Source organism: Drosophila navojoa, chromosome 4 (genome assembly GCF_054131105.1).
Source record: "Drosophila navojoa isolate 15081-1374.11 chromosome 4, UAZ_NAV_1.0, whole genome shotgun sequence".
NCBI lineage: Eukaryota > Metazoa > Arthropoda > Insecta > Diptera > Drosophilidae > Drosophila > Drosophila navojoa.
Window position 1 is genome coordinate 20,812,508 of NC_142892.1, and position 15,232 is coordinate 20,827,739.

The 15,232-nt window shown below is 41.1% G+C and overlaps 2 protein-coding genes across 2 annotated transcripts in view; one reads left to right on the top strand and one right to left on the bottom strand.

Moving 5' to 3' along the window:
• The window catches only part of loaf (low-density lipoprotein receptor domain containing lost and found), a 39,922-nt gene extending 27,181 nt beyond the window's left edge, over nt 1-12,741 (bottom strand). Inside the window, exons 1-2 of the mRNA XM_018102478.3 lie at nt 12,127-12,741; nt 1,474-2,037 (exon numbers count right to left, since the gene is read on the bottom strand). Coding sequence (XP_017957967.1) covers nt 1,474-1,732 — 259 coding nt within the window. The 5' untranslated portion in view covers nt 1,733-2,037; nt 12,127-12,741. The remainder of the gene's footprint in view (nt 1-1,473; nt 2,038-12,126) is intronic.
• Nucleotides 8,945-10,170, top strand: LOC108652320 (small ribosomal subunit protein RACK1). Its single transcript, XM_018102482.3, has one exon. It carries the CDS (start codon nt 9,020-9,022, stop codon nt 9,971-9,973), a length of 954 nt encoding a protein of 317 aa, XP_017957971.1. The 5' UTR covers nt 8,945-9,019; the 3' UTR covers nt 9,974-10,170.
• Nucleotides 12,742-15,232: the final 2,491 nt, after the last annotated feature.

Genomic DNA, 15,232 nt, shown 5'->3' on the forward strand with positions numbered 1-15,232 from the left:
AAACGCCACATACATTCCTATACGAGTATACAATTAGTTGAATCTATTGGAGTTTCTAATTGAAAGTTGAACAATTTCATATATACAATATTCCTATGGCAGATTTCATGTTGATGTTTGTCTTTGCCTTAGAGACATTATCTCAACTTTTCTTGTGTATGAACTTTTATATGTTCTGTTTGACTTTTGAATCTATGAATTTATGAATCTGCGAATGTATGAATCTATGAATCACCGAATCTATGAATATATGAATCCATCAATCATTGAACTAAGGAATCAATAAATCTATTTATCCTTGAATCAATGAATCAATGCATCTATGAATCTGAATTTATGAATCTCAGAATGTTTGAATATATGAATCTTTAAATCTAAGAATCTATGAATCATTGAACCAATGAATCTATTAATATCTGAATCAATGCATTTATGAATCAATGCATCTATACAAATATGAATCAATGAATTTTCGAATGTATGGATCAATGCATCTATGAATCTTCGAATGTATGAATCTCTGAATGTATGAATTTATTGAATCTATGAATATGATATATTTATGAATTGATACATTTTTTAATCGATGAATTTATGAATCCATGAATCTATGAATAGTTGAATCTTTGATTCTATGAATCGTTGAATCTATAGATCTAGGAAGCTCTAAATCTATGAATTCTTCAAATCTATAATTCTATCGACCTGTGAATCTATAATAAGTTTAAATGAATCTATAAATCTATAGATATATCTAAAAATATCTATTCTAATACATGTCCATATATCTGTAAATGTATATATTTTTGTGTGAATCTGTATATCTTTTCATCATTACACCTAATCATATTCACCATTCTACTCAATTCACCATTCCATCCAATAATATATCCATGAATCTATGCATATCTCTTTGCATATGACCCATTCCATGCTTTGAGCTTTGAGCCGGTATTAGATATCGACTAACACGTTTTCTTTCTTGTTTCAAACTTTCTTTCATTATGCTGCTTACACATAAAATACATATAAATATGTGTATACAGACCCACATTTACAGCATCTCTTGCTCAACTTTTCAACTGCTCATTCCACTAAATTTTCTGGGTACAGCTCCGTATTAAAAATTAATCAAATTATTAAAGTGTCACAATGATACGCCCATTCCTCAATATAAATAGAAGCTCAACAACAAAATAACAGAAAACAAAAAAAATACAAAACTTTTATTTTCGCAGAAACAAAATTATTTGCTGTGTTTGTCACAAAAGTTGAGCGCTGTGAAAAGGGACAAATTGTTTTTCGAAATTCAAGTGGACACAGAACAAGGGTAAAAGTTGTGCGAAACTTCGATCTTCTGGCCAAAATGTATACAAACCGACAAACGTACATACATACTTATGTATATATATATCTATATATTTATATATTTATTGTATATATGTATAAATCGAAATGGTGGTAAATACTCACAGTGTTTGCTCTTCTCGGCGGCCACTTGGCTCTGCGGCGTTTGGGCCACAATGGCAAAGAGCAGTAGGAGCATTAGAAGCCATTTGGGAATGCCCGTGGCTGTTGCCATTCCCGTTGCTGTTATCGGACTGGCTGGGCTGGTCTGGGTCGTTGCCAGCTTACGTTGTTGATTGCGTGTGTGCCCGTCCGCTAAGCTTGGGTCAACGGCGTGTGCGACCGCTGGCGGACCGGGGCCACACGACGTTGGCATCAGCAGCATTGTCTGTTGTCTCAATTTTCACGATTTTCACAAATTTCACTGCAGCTGCTGCAGCTGGTCAAAGTGTTTGCTGTTGTTGCTGTTGTTGTTGTTGTTGTTGTTGTTTTTGCTGATGCTGATCTGGCAAGCGTTATTCCTTTTATTCCGCTCGTATCTGTGCGGGCAAGCGTCATTGTTTCGCAATTAAAAGCATTCATTTATGAGTTTTCCCGCTGCGCAATGTTTTAATGCTCAGCCAAATGCTCGCTCGCACATTTCTCGCCCGTTCCTGTATTAATTGTCAGTTGCTGCATTTATCACGAAGCCTGCAAAGCGAAAAACAACGGGAAAATTCACAGCAATTAGAAATGCCATTCTCCAATAGCGAAACACTGAATATCTATTCGAAAATGTCACTTCAATAACTTAGGTACGACTGAATGAACCTATGAACCCTTTTAATTATTTTTCAGGATCATCTCCGATTTTTTAATGGGAATAGTAATCATAGTAACTCATTCCTAAGAGCTTTCGAACACTGTATGCCTTGCATATGTATGTATTATATATACAATAGAATATATTTATGCGTATGATGCTTCTTAATGTATGTTAAAGATTTTCTTCTTCAAAATAAAAACTTTATCTCTCTCCCCTCTCCCGCTCACTCTCTCTTTAATATCTAGAGCACAAGCTCCATTCCTTTCATCATTCGCAATTAAATATCTTGTTCTCTTTCTTCATCTCATTTCATGTTTTGCTCGCCGACAGCTTTTGATTATTTGTTTCGCAAGATGCCACAAAGATATTACGCTATTTAGAATTGAATACGAATTTTTTCTCATTTTCCTTCTTCCACTTCTTTGTGTTTCCCGCTCGCTGGCTCTTGAGCTATGAAATTCAAATCAAAGCAAAATTCGTTCGCAAGAATTTCACAGTCAAATTCCAAAATTCTCTTTGCTCTGCGCTGTCACAGCAAGGATCAAGGATATTCACAGTTATTAAGCTATTCATAATATATATAATATATCTAATCTCTATCTCTCTGCGTCTATCTCTATCTCGCGTCGTCTCTCGCTGGCAGCGCTTTATGCTTTTTCATAAGAATCCACAGATATCAAATCACTCTCCCTCTCCTTCTCTCTCACTCTGCTTCTCTTTCTCTTCGCGAGGCTAGCGATTCATAAGTATCATACGAATCGAAAAATCGATGCATAAAATTATTCAAATGCCAGCGGCCATTCCGGCCATTCCGGCCATCCAGGGCGTGCCTGGAGCAGCGGGTCGTATGCGCATTTAAAGGCAAATGAGATATTACGTATACGCAGCGCTGCCTACATAGTTTTTATTACGAAGCTGGCCAATAGACGAGCGAGCGCCTGTGCGTTTGAGGTAATAACAAGTCTCAACTGCATGACCGGGTAATAAGAAACTAGCGTTGATTTTAAAGAGCCTCCGTCCGCTCTCAGCCCAGCTGCAGCCATAAAATAATTTCTTTAGCAGAGCCGGGAGGAGGCCGGCGGCAGAGCAGGAGGCGGGGAGGTGGAACATGCTGCAGGCCGAGCGCTACGGGAGAGCTGGTTGGCATAGCTGCGCCTTTGTGCCATCAAAAGTTTATCACATTAGAAATCAACGGCAGCCCCGAGCAGACCGGGTCGCTGGCGGGGCGTGCACCTCGAGCCCACACCCCTCACACCCCGTCGCCTGCCCACTCACTTCATTCTTGTGCCACATAAAAGGCAAAATAATAATGAGAAGCCAGAAGCAGCAACAGCAGCAGCAAGAGAATCGGGAACAGAAGCAGCAGCAGTTGAAAAAAATAAAAAAAAATTTATCACACATATTTTGTTGTGCTTTATTTGCTTGCAGCACACAGTTTCCTTTCTCCCTCTCTCTCTCTCTCTCTCTCTGCATTTCACACCCCATCTCTTTCCCACTCGATTGCTGGACCATTCATGGCTCGGACTTTAGATGTGTCACATACACGCTCACTGTTTGTTATCCTTCGAGCGTTCCAATTCCGCCTTTAATTAAATTTGATTATAGTTTTCTTTTTTTTCAACTCCCTCTCTCTCTCTCTCTCTCTCTCCTTCTTTCGCTGCACGTTTCGACTTACCCGCCAAGCTGCCTGCCAAATTTGGCTGCAAGCCTTATTTTCCTAGGCAATTGAATTTGGCTAACGCTTCAGCACAGTTGCCTTGACCAAATTATTGTTATTCTACACTACTTGGCAGACTGTGGCAGACTAATTCGAATGAAAAATATTATATATGTATATATTCTAGCATCACTTGAAAAATATGAAATTTTCTATTATTGAAATGTGTAGAAATTTAAAAGGGAATACTTTAAGAAGAAAGACAGTCAAGTAAGTAACATAAGAGTCTATGTTTTATGAAAAGAACTGAATTAAGGTGTAGGCATCTTTTTAATCATGTATTATTAAGTACTGACATACTGCAACTGATCAATAATCAGCTGAGGAATCAGAACATTGTTAGATTGAAAGGAAAAATATGCCAATATTGAGAATCTCATGAAAAAGGTAGTCTCTTTCGTGCAGTATCAGATTTACATATAACAAATGTATTCATATTCATATGCTAACATAACTAGCACTGGATCTCGCTCTGAACAAGAATCCTTGATCAGCGCTCTTTACTTTTAAAGAAATACTTTTCTACAAAATAATGACATATAGTGGATCTCTTATGTCGTTATAATCGATCGTATAAATATGGAGGAGGGCAGGAGATAGGAAGTTACTTTTCTTACAGAATATCAGAATGGCACGTAATACTCAACTCCCTAACATATGTATATTTATTAAAAGCGAAAACAGAGATCACTAATGCCACGTCTGCCCATGTTGACTCCTTAAGCTGTATTCTTATCTCTCGTACTCTGCATTTAAATTACTTAATATAGTGATGCCACTACGTAGTTACAGCTGTTTACATTTCTATTTCCAATTCCCTTATCAGTTAACGACTACCCTTAGATCATTGCCAATCAGCAACTAAATCAAAGCTCAGCTGAGTTCATTTAACGAACCACAAACAATTTTCTAGCTGCTGATAGGATCTCAGCTGGAATGCGTTACACACATAATATTTAGTGTTGGCCATGGGTTTGTTGGCCTCTGGCAAGTGCATAAAAGTAAACAGAAAGCAATTTTCATTAGGGATAATTAGAGTTAATGATTGAGGCTAAGTGAAACAAAGTAAGAGCTAACGCTTAAATACCAAATTTCACTCAGCGGCTAAAATGTGTATTAGGTATCAGATTAAGCTTTGTTGTGTTGCTGCTGTTGCTATAGTTGTTGCTGTTGGTGTTGCATTCGCGGCCATGGCAACCAATTTGCTTGGCGTGGTCAATGGATATGGTTCGCTGTGTAGTTTTCACAGCTCTTTTGGCCATTTCATACTAATGAGTGTATATTGAAGTTGCAGCCAGGTAAAAAGTATATAAGCTCCAGCATCGAACATGGGTACATATAGTATCCCAGCTAAAGGTGGACAGAGGCTGGCCAATTGTCAATTGGTTCGCTTGCCGCCTAAAAGAGCGTAAAATGTAATTGTTGTTATATCTCTCCGATCTGATGTGGCTGATGGACTGCGACTGCGACTGGGACTGGGACTGGGCCTGCAGCTGGGGGAAGCCGCATAAATTACAAAACACCGACAGCCGACATCAACCAAAAACAGGAACAAAAGGCCCAAAAGCAACAACGCGTCTAAAGCGGCTTTAGCCAGGCGAAACAAACAAAACTAACAACAGCAACAACAAAACCAACTGACATGTGTGTGTATGTGTGTGTGTGTGTGTGTGTGCTAGGTGCGTAGAACATGGCACACAAAATGGAAACACACAATAGCAAAACGAACAAAGCAAAAAAAATAAAAATATAAAAAAAGATGAAGAAGAAATTGTAGAGTAGCAAACAATTAATGGCCCTGTGGGGTTTCATCGGGCCATCGCTTTAGAGTTTCATTCCTGTTTGTTATTTAGGTCTCCATATATGCACACTGTATACATATATAGTCATATTTACGTTTGCTAGTGGTAAGCTGATATTATTTATGATGGGCCGTACATACACGTGAAAACATATGTATGTAAGTTTTAAGACCTATGAAAACATAATTGGAATGCTTGTAAACGTGCGTGCTTCACTTTACTCTATGGGAACTGCAGAGAAGGACATAAAAATTCATTTTCATTAAATGTTTATTAGCTACCAGACCGAAATTTAGAGATTTTAAATATAAGTTTAAGTTCAACTGAATAAGGATTTCGAAAGAAGAATTAATTTATAATTATAGTAATAATTTCGGATGTTGCATGCTTTTCCGAGTAGATATTATTACAATTTACGTAATAAAAACATATGTTATTCTAGGAAATATTTATGAATTTCCATTTCCAACATTAAGAGAAACGTATTTCAATAAGTATTATCAGCTGATAGATTACTGCCATTAAGTATTAACAATTCATGGCCGCATTGTAATGCATTAGCACAAATACTCAACATAAGAAAGGCCCATAAAAAGTACCTTGAAAAACCATGTCATATACATTTATCAAAGAGCGGAGCCCAAGAGGGGAAAACTATAAATAAAAAATAATAATCAGCGCTGTAGCTCTCGCATTACACTGAATATTCACGAAATTTCCATTAACAACAGTACATTAAATCCACAAAAAACTGAGTGAGTGAGGGTGTGAGTGAGTGACTGAGAGAGAGAGAAAGAGAGAGAGAGATCCAACATAAAAACACACACACACACACACACACACACACACATATATACATACATACGTATATTAACTGCTGGTCTCCAGTAAACAAAAGAAATTACTTTATATGTAACGTCAAAGTGTTTTTATGTGTGTTGGCAACACTTTATCCAACACCCGCATGCACCCTAAACAACTCGCCGGCGAAATGCAAAAAGGACTCGTGCTCGGTGTCTCTGTCTCGATTTGCAGCACCTACACGCCCGCCGCCTCGCCGCCCCCTCCATTACCCTACCCAACTCCCACGCCATGCCGCGCCCCCTGCTCGGTCTGCCCGTCAGTCTAGCCACCCGTCTTTGGCCATGTCCATTTGTCTGCTGAATGGCGACTGCCTGCTGGCAGCGAAGCCAGCAACAACAGCGCGCTGCTGGCGCCACACACAGATATGCACGCTCACACACACACACACTCCCTCACACACACTTACATTCACGCTATCGTGTTTCATTGCCGTATGAGTAATTTTTCAGGCGAGTCGTCGAAAAGCCGCATTGTTTTGGCCAGCGCCCGCTCAATATTCACACATACCATTGCGCACACACACATACACTACCACACACTCACATTACTACACACGCACTTATGCATTTTAAAGCAATTTTAACTGTTTTCCTTTGGCTTTTTGCCTCGCTTTTTGCTGCTTTTGTTCCGGCACCGACGTCTGGCAAAGCTCCTGCCCTGCTTCACGTCATTTTTCATTTTACGTCATCGCCCTTAAATAGCGGAGTGTACGGCGGAAGCATTCGTGCTCTGCGTGAAACCCAGAATAATGTAGAGCAATTGTCAAACTCTTAAATATTGATAGATGGCCGCCAAAAACCAACTATTTGTGTTTACATACCGTGCCCAAACTGAACACGGATTAAGCCAGACTGAGGTGCGGAAAAGCGAGTGTCAAAGGTGTCTAAAAGCTATAAATAATCTTAATTAGAATTAACAGGCGAGCGCCAAAGAAGCAGTAAAAGGAGAAGAAGAAGAAGCCATATTTACTGTCTTTGAAGTGTAATATGAAGAAGGAATTGTCTGTTGACCACTTGAAATCTACCTTAAAAGTTAATGAAGGCTCATCCTAGCAATCTATAAATAAAACATCTATAAATAATTTTTTTCGAGGTATACAATCTATGACTAATCAATAGAATTTTTGCAAGGAATGTCTCCGTTAATAAAGTTCAATTAATAATTAATCCAAATAAATTTAAGAATTTAAAAAAGAAACAAGTAAGAAAGCTCTAGTCGAGACTGCTCGACTACGAGATCCCCTGAACCCTTCGAGCAACTGATATTTGAATAATAATTCGCACATACACACGCACACACACACACACACACGCATACAAACAAACACACACACACACACACACACACGCATATACAGGCGATTGCGCTTGGGTTGCGCTGCAGTGTTGGCGATATTATGAGAACTTATTTGTGGAATAATTTAATTTCTAGACGTACGATCGTAATGAAACTTTCAGAACGTAATCATGATGTATAAATGTATGTGTATACCGAAGCAGAAGTCTCTAGTATTTGATATACGACTTCTACAAAGATGAGGGTGAGGGGGTGAATTTAGGGGTGGGGGGTAAATTTTAACAAAAACCGAAATTGTATAAAATACATCTTTATATACATTTTAAATTTGGAGACTCTAGCTTGAAAGATGTTGGAGATATAATTTTTTAAGTGATCTTCGATAAGGTTTTTTATCGATAAAAAAGTGTCGGAATGAGTTATCGTTTTTTAGTGATAAACTCGATATGCGCGCGATATTATCGGACATTTTAAAAAAAAGTTGAAGTCTCTAGCTCTTATATCTTCTGAGATCGACGCGTTCATACATACGGACAGACGGACGGACGGACGGACGGACGGACGGACAGACAGACGGACAGGGCCAAATCGACTCAGCTCGTCGTGCTGATCAAGAATATATATACTTTGTGGGGTCTGCCACGCCTCCTTCTGCCTGTTACATACATTTTAACAAAACCATTATACCCTGATTTCCCATTTTCAATGGGTTCAGGGTATAAAAAGTTTATTTCATTAAGCATTTTATCTATATTTGATATCGATACCAAATGTATATTCTAGATTCCATTTTAATAAAAGGCAAGCCTGGGTTAGGGTATTTATCAGCCAGGCATTCTGCAAAGCTGATTTAATCTTCGCCCACGCAGTCTCAGTAAGGCCCAGCAAAAGGGACAAATAATATTCTTGCGAAAATTGAATAAAGCGTTTACCCAAAAGCAAATCAAAGGGATACTTTCGGAGGACTTGAAACGAGCAAGGCAAATATCAAAAGGAGGCGACGCATTAAAATGTCATTCCAAATAATTAATGAAATTCAAGCTTGATAAAAAAAGATTTGACAGATATAAATACATTTCAAAGGATTTTAGTGAGAATCTAGCAATCGTCGCGTTAACTGAAACCGAGTTACAGTTAAGCATTTTTTAAACAAAAATCTGAAAATAAAAAAAAAAAAAATAATAGAATATGCCAGAGGTTATACAATTAGCTGGTGTGCTGTCCGGCCACAGTGGCTGGGTGACTCAGGTGGCGCCCCATCCGTATGATCCGGACCTGCTGGTCTCCTCGTCGCGGGACAAGACCATCATCGTTTGGCGCTTGACGCGCGAGAGCCAGAACAACTATGGGTATACGCTGAAGCGCAACTATGGCCACTCGCATTTCATCAGCGACGTGGTGCTCTCGTCGGACGGCAACTTCGCGCTGTCCGGCTCGTGGGACCGCACCATTCGGCTGTGGGATCTGACTGCCAGTGCCACTACACACCGCTTCGAGGGGCATTCCAAGGATGTGCTGTCCGTTGCCTTCTCGCCGGACAATCGCCAAATAGTGTCCGGGTCACGCGATCGCACCATCAAGCTGTGGAACACGCTGGCGGACTGCAAGTACACCATTACGGATGATTGCCACACCGACTGGATATCGTGCGTGCGCTTCTCGCCCAAGCACTCGAATCCCCTAATCGTCTCCTGTGGCTGGGATCGTACGGTCAAGGTGTGGGACCTGACCCACTGCAAGTTGCGCAACAATCACCACGGCCACACTGGCTATCTCTCGACGGTGGCCGTCTCGCCGGATGGCTCGCTGTGCACGTCGGGCGGCAAGGATGCTAAGGTGCTCTTCTGGGACCTGAGTGACGGACGCAATCTGTATCCGCTGGACCATCACGATGTGGTCAATGCCATGTCCTTTTCGCCCTGCCGCTATTGGCTTTGCGTGGCCTGCGGCTCCTCCATAATTGTCTGGGACCTGGCATCGAAAAAGGCCGCATTCGATCTCTGGCTGGAGGATGTTACGCCCACCGCAAAAGGCGATCTGCCGCAATGCCTGTCGCTGGCCTGGTCCATAGACGGCCAAACCCTCTTTGCCGGCTACTCGGACAACAAGATACGCGCCTGGCAGGTGCTCACCGGCCAATAAAGGCCGAGTGCCCCACCCACTTTTTAGTATTCAGCAACATTGTAACACGTTAACAACTAATTAGCTGATTTGTTTATTCTATATGGGACAATTCACACAACACACGAAACTGAGAACCCATTTACACTTAAGTCGTGTTTTGAGAGTTGGCAGAAACAATCACACTTTCTACTTATTTTCCACATATACATACACATACATATTTAAATACATATACATGCATACACATACATATACCTATACATATATGATTAAAGAGCTAAGACCAAACAATCCTGTCTTTTTGTATAATGATGTCAACCAGATTTATCTAATCTAAATGTATATTTTTCCTTTTTTTCCTTTTTTGTTTTTTGTGCTGTTCTTAGCATATGTTGTTCAACACGCTGATTTGCTGTCAATATTTGATTAACAATCCCCCGCACAATCTCGGAAGCCACTTATATCGCTTATTTCCTTGAGCGCCAGAAGTGCCAAATCATGAGTTTCAGATACAACTGGAGATAGGATTGTGCACGATGACAAAATGGGGTTTAGTTTGGTATGTGGGAATGGCTTAGAGATGCTCGAACGTGTGACAACTGGGGCAATCCCAAGATGCCAAAGCCCAGATACAAACGCCACTAAGAGCAGCACAAAACTACATATATGCATATGTATATGTATATATACGAATACATATATGCAAAAAAAAAAAAAAAGAAAAAAAAGAAAAGATGTATTCGATTCGGTTCTCGACAGATTAATAGCAAATGCCGTGGCAGTAGGCAGGCGCTTGGCTTTGTGGGTGGGAAGCTGTCAACAAATCCGCAACAACAAACCGCAATCGCAATCACATTTATTTATTTATTTTTATGTTAACAGTTGGCAGCTTCCTCATTTGTGCCCACAAAAGCTGACAGGCGACATATTAAGCATCTATGGCCGGCCGGCCGGACGGGGGTGGGGGCAGGAGGAGACGAAACTAGAAAGGGTCGAGGTCATCTTAATGATTAATACGACTGTGGATACGCATGTGCGAATCCACACAGCATACAGACGTATACACAAACGTACATACATACATAGAAATATGCGTAAATGGGCCAAAACTATAAGCCTATTCAAATTGGGTATATTCGCACCTGCCGCAGAGAACAATTCAAGTGTGTGTGTGCGCGTGTGTGTGTGTGTGTGTGTGTGCGACAGAATCATATTTCATTATACATACACCATGACCCTGGCTACGAAAAACACACATACAAGTCATCTTCATCGTACAGATGTGTGTATTGCTCTTAGCATATATTGTAGTATGTAATTATGCATGTACCTATGTGCAGTGCTTGACACTACTTTTACAGCGCACACACACGCACATACTTACGAGTGTGTCGCTACGTGAAGGACTTTTAAAATCGACCACTAACTACGCCTTTGGCTCTGTGCGCATAAGCGAGATAGCAATACTAACATAGGGCCGTTGAGCAGCGCTTACAGCTCGCTCAGAGAGAGAAAGAGAGAGCACTGTTAACGGCGGTCGTGAGTGCTGGTGGCTGGGGGAAGTGAGCGAGCGAATCATCGGCCATGTTCGTGTTGCCAGCGTAGTATACTCGCAAGCGTAAAAATGTGTAAAACTCGACTCTCTGATGAATGAGATTAACCGTCACACACACACACACACACATGCACACATATACACATACAAGTGCCGCACTGAAACCAAGCAACCCCCTGGCACAGGCGCACACGATAAAAGGCTACAACTACAACGGCAACAACAACAACAACGACAACCCTCAACAGCGACAAAGCACTTGCTGCTGCTGTCGCTGTCGCTGTCACTGCCTCTGCCTCTGTCGCTGCTTCTGCCTCTGCCTCTGCTGCTGCTGCTGCAGGGCATTGTGTGTTTGGGAGGAGGGTTTGTATGTTGCGTTTACTCGCTACTTTGTCGATTAACTTTTACTACACTGCCAGCAATTTTTTTTATGTTAGTTCGCTATTGTTGATCTTGCTGTTATTGTTGTTGTTGCATTTGTTATTGTTACTGTCGCTTGCCGTATTTTTGGCTCTGGTTAAGCAACAATAAAAGTAGCTGCAGCCAGGCACTTTACCTGCGTGGATGGCGCCTAAGTTCACGCCCGTTGTCAAATGCAGACTTTTTTAATACTCACACTAAATATAACGGCAATCGAGCTGGAGCGCCTTACACTGGGTTTTCGTATTTGTTTTTATGATCTGAGCAAAGTTGTGTGTTGGTTTCTGTGCGCTGCCCTGTATGTATTTGTTAATGCACATTCCCATTTAGAGTTTCACATTTCACAGGACACACACCATGTATAGAACTCACACTTCGTGGCGCTCTAATGGCGCTTTGCACACTTCCAACTGAACGTCTTAACGCTGACACTGCGACTGCGAATGCGAATGCGATTACTCGTCGCTAGCCCCAATGGCCGCTCAGTTAACATTGCACACTTCTGCTTAGGTTGGCAGTCCTCTGTTAAGCTTATCGATTGAATGTTGTATCCCGGTGCGAGCGAGATGGCGCTACAGCCTCACAGCCAATGCCTGGAAATGGCAGCGCGTCTTTGTTAGCATTGGCGTTGGCTTCGCATGAAACGGTAAATTGTTAACATTTATTACTCAATGTCGTTTGCATTTCGATAACATTCCACTCTCAGTCACTGACCAATGCTCACTCGCGAATCGAGCATTAAATTGTCACTTAATGCGATAGCGAATACAAAAACCAACTGCGACCTCTGGCTGCATTTTGACAATAGCCGGCGTTGTCGTCGCTAACATGCCAAACAACCACCATCGAGAGCGCCAGTTGGACGCACCCCATGAGCCGCTTGGGCTCTCTCTTTATACCTCTCTCTCTCCCACACTCTTTTGAGCGCTCACGGTCTGTGGCATTTATAATACTATTTTACTGTACTCCAGTTTTTGGCGCCTAATTCGCAAATAAACCCTTATAGCACTGCCTAACCCAACAATGCCAATTGGGGTCGGGCCATAAAGGCATTCTAATATTTTCGACTAGCTATTGTAAAGTCATATTTGGGAAATAAGAGTCGTGAGATTCGCGCAATGTTATATTTTCAAATGTCCTTGTAATGGGGCAGCAGCCAGTCAGCGTGACAAGGGTTTGTTCCGGGGTGGCTCTTGATGAGGTGTTGGCACTTCTTATCTTTTCGAATATGTAACTCAAATTGCTGTGCCTTTAAAATGTCTGGCGGGAGTATTGTCACGTGAATCGCCCTGAAACAAAATCGATTTCGTTCTGGTTCTGCCTCCGCCCCATCCGCCTATCCGACCTATCGTCCCTCCACACCACCGCCCCTCAGCCGGCAGTTGTTTGTTCCATGTCCTGTAATTTGTCGTCACACTTCAAGGACTCGTCCCAAGCAACATACGCCGTGTTGTCTGCCGGGGAGTCTGCAAGTTTCTTGGTAGAAAATTGAATTAATCAAGATGTTACTGATTCGATTAGTGTTTACCACAACGAAAAAACTCTGTAAAATAAATTCATAAATGTTGCGAGCATAAATCTCATCATGTTAGAATATGATTTATTACCTTGCAATAAAATGCGGAAACTGTATTGCTCTTTCGATCGTTTGATATATATGTTTATATATAACAGCCTAGCCAAATATAATATATATAATATATATGCTTACATAACTATATCGCAGCCTAAACATATCCATATAGCAAAACCCTACACCTCTTATATACATATATCTTTATATTTTCTATTACTTCATTAAAGAAATTATAGCCAGGGCACTAATGGGTCGTTGTCGACCAACTGCTTCTGGACACAGACGCCTCGATTAAGGTCAAACCATTTCCCTGGGTCACAGAAATGGGTAACTGGAGTACCGTTTCGACAAACGTAATACTTATTGTGGATCTCAGAGTCCCGCATAGTGGTTCCATCTCTCTTATTGGTACAGTTAACCGCCGTGCCTGTAATGACTGAACCACTTGGGCTATTTGCATCATCGATCTTGCATTTCACGCGAATGGGATAATTGCAATATTTTATCTCAGTGTCTATGTAGAGACCTTTAGGGCACTGTCTAGGAATGGCCTTTCCATTAGCGCAGACATAAAATTTGCTACATGATCTTGGATGCCTAATATATTCGCCATTTGGGAATAAACTACAATCTGGAATCGGCGAATCATCCGGTTCGGATGGAGAATCACCGTTCGGGCTTAAAAGATTACTTGGAGCTGTACTAAATTCCTCGTCTCCGCTTGTACAGTCCACCAGGCTGGGGAAATTGCAGACCTTCTTTTTGATGTCGAAATAGAGAACATTCGGGCAGCTGTGAGGTATGGCACGCCCATTGGAGCACACATAAAACTTAGCACAGAGATTTGGATCTCTTATAAAAGCACCATTAGGTAAAGAACGGCATTTGGAGTCAACCTCGTCTTCCAAAGGCACAATTATGTTTTCTGCTTTGGACACTATCTGGAGGTTCTTTAAAGCCGATGCATTCTTTGATAGATCAAATAGCGTAGAAGATATAAGGTGTTCAATGTACTTCAGAGCCTCAGCTGCAGATGGCATGTCATGTTCCTTTGAGTGATCCGGTTTCGTTGAGTATAATACCTTTTCGTTGGATTTCAGACTCGGGCCTACAGCTGGTTGGCTTTGTACCATCTTCAATTGTGATGCTTCTTTTGAGGAATCAACATTTGTGGCGGACAGTACTGTTTCCTTAGCTGTTAGCCCCGCAACTGGTTTGGCTTTATTTTGCTCTGCTTTTAACGTAGTCTTCGATAGATCTGCTTTCGATTGGGCTAAACTCATCTTCTGAGTTTTAGGATTTTCATCTAGGGCTTGATCCCTTGAGGAATCCGAATAGTCAAGTGCAGTTGGCTTGAAATGCTTGTCCTCTGGTTTTGGCGTGTTCACAATTAGATTTGATTTATCTGAGGGTAATATCGTTTTGTTAGACTTCACAATATCACTTGGTTTGATTTGCTCCATTGAATTTGTAGATGATGAATCCGTTTTCTCAGATTTTAGATTCTCAGATAAAAGTAGCTTCCGTTGGTCTAGATTTTGAATCGATTTGTCATTTGCCAGAATTGCGTCGTTAGACCTGAGACTTTCAGCAACAGATGACTTTGTTGGGTCGCTCTTTACAGCAGGCTTACTGTCCGTCAAACCAGATTTCGGCATGAGCAATGATTTCCTTTTATCATTAGACTTGAGTTCCTTACCTAGAGATGCTTTACTTTGCTCTTGCT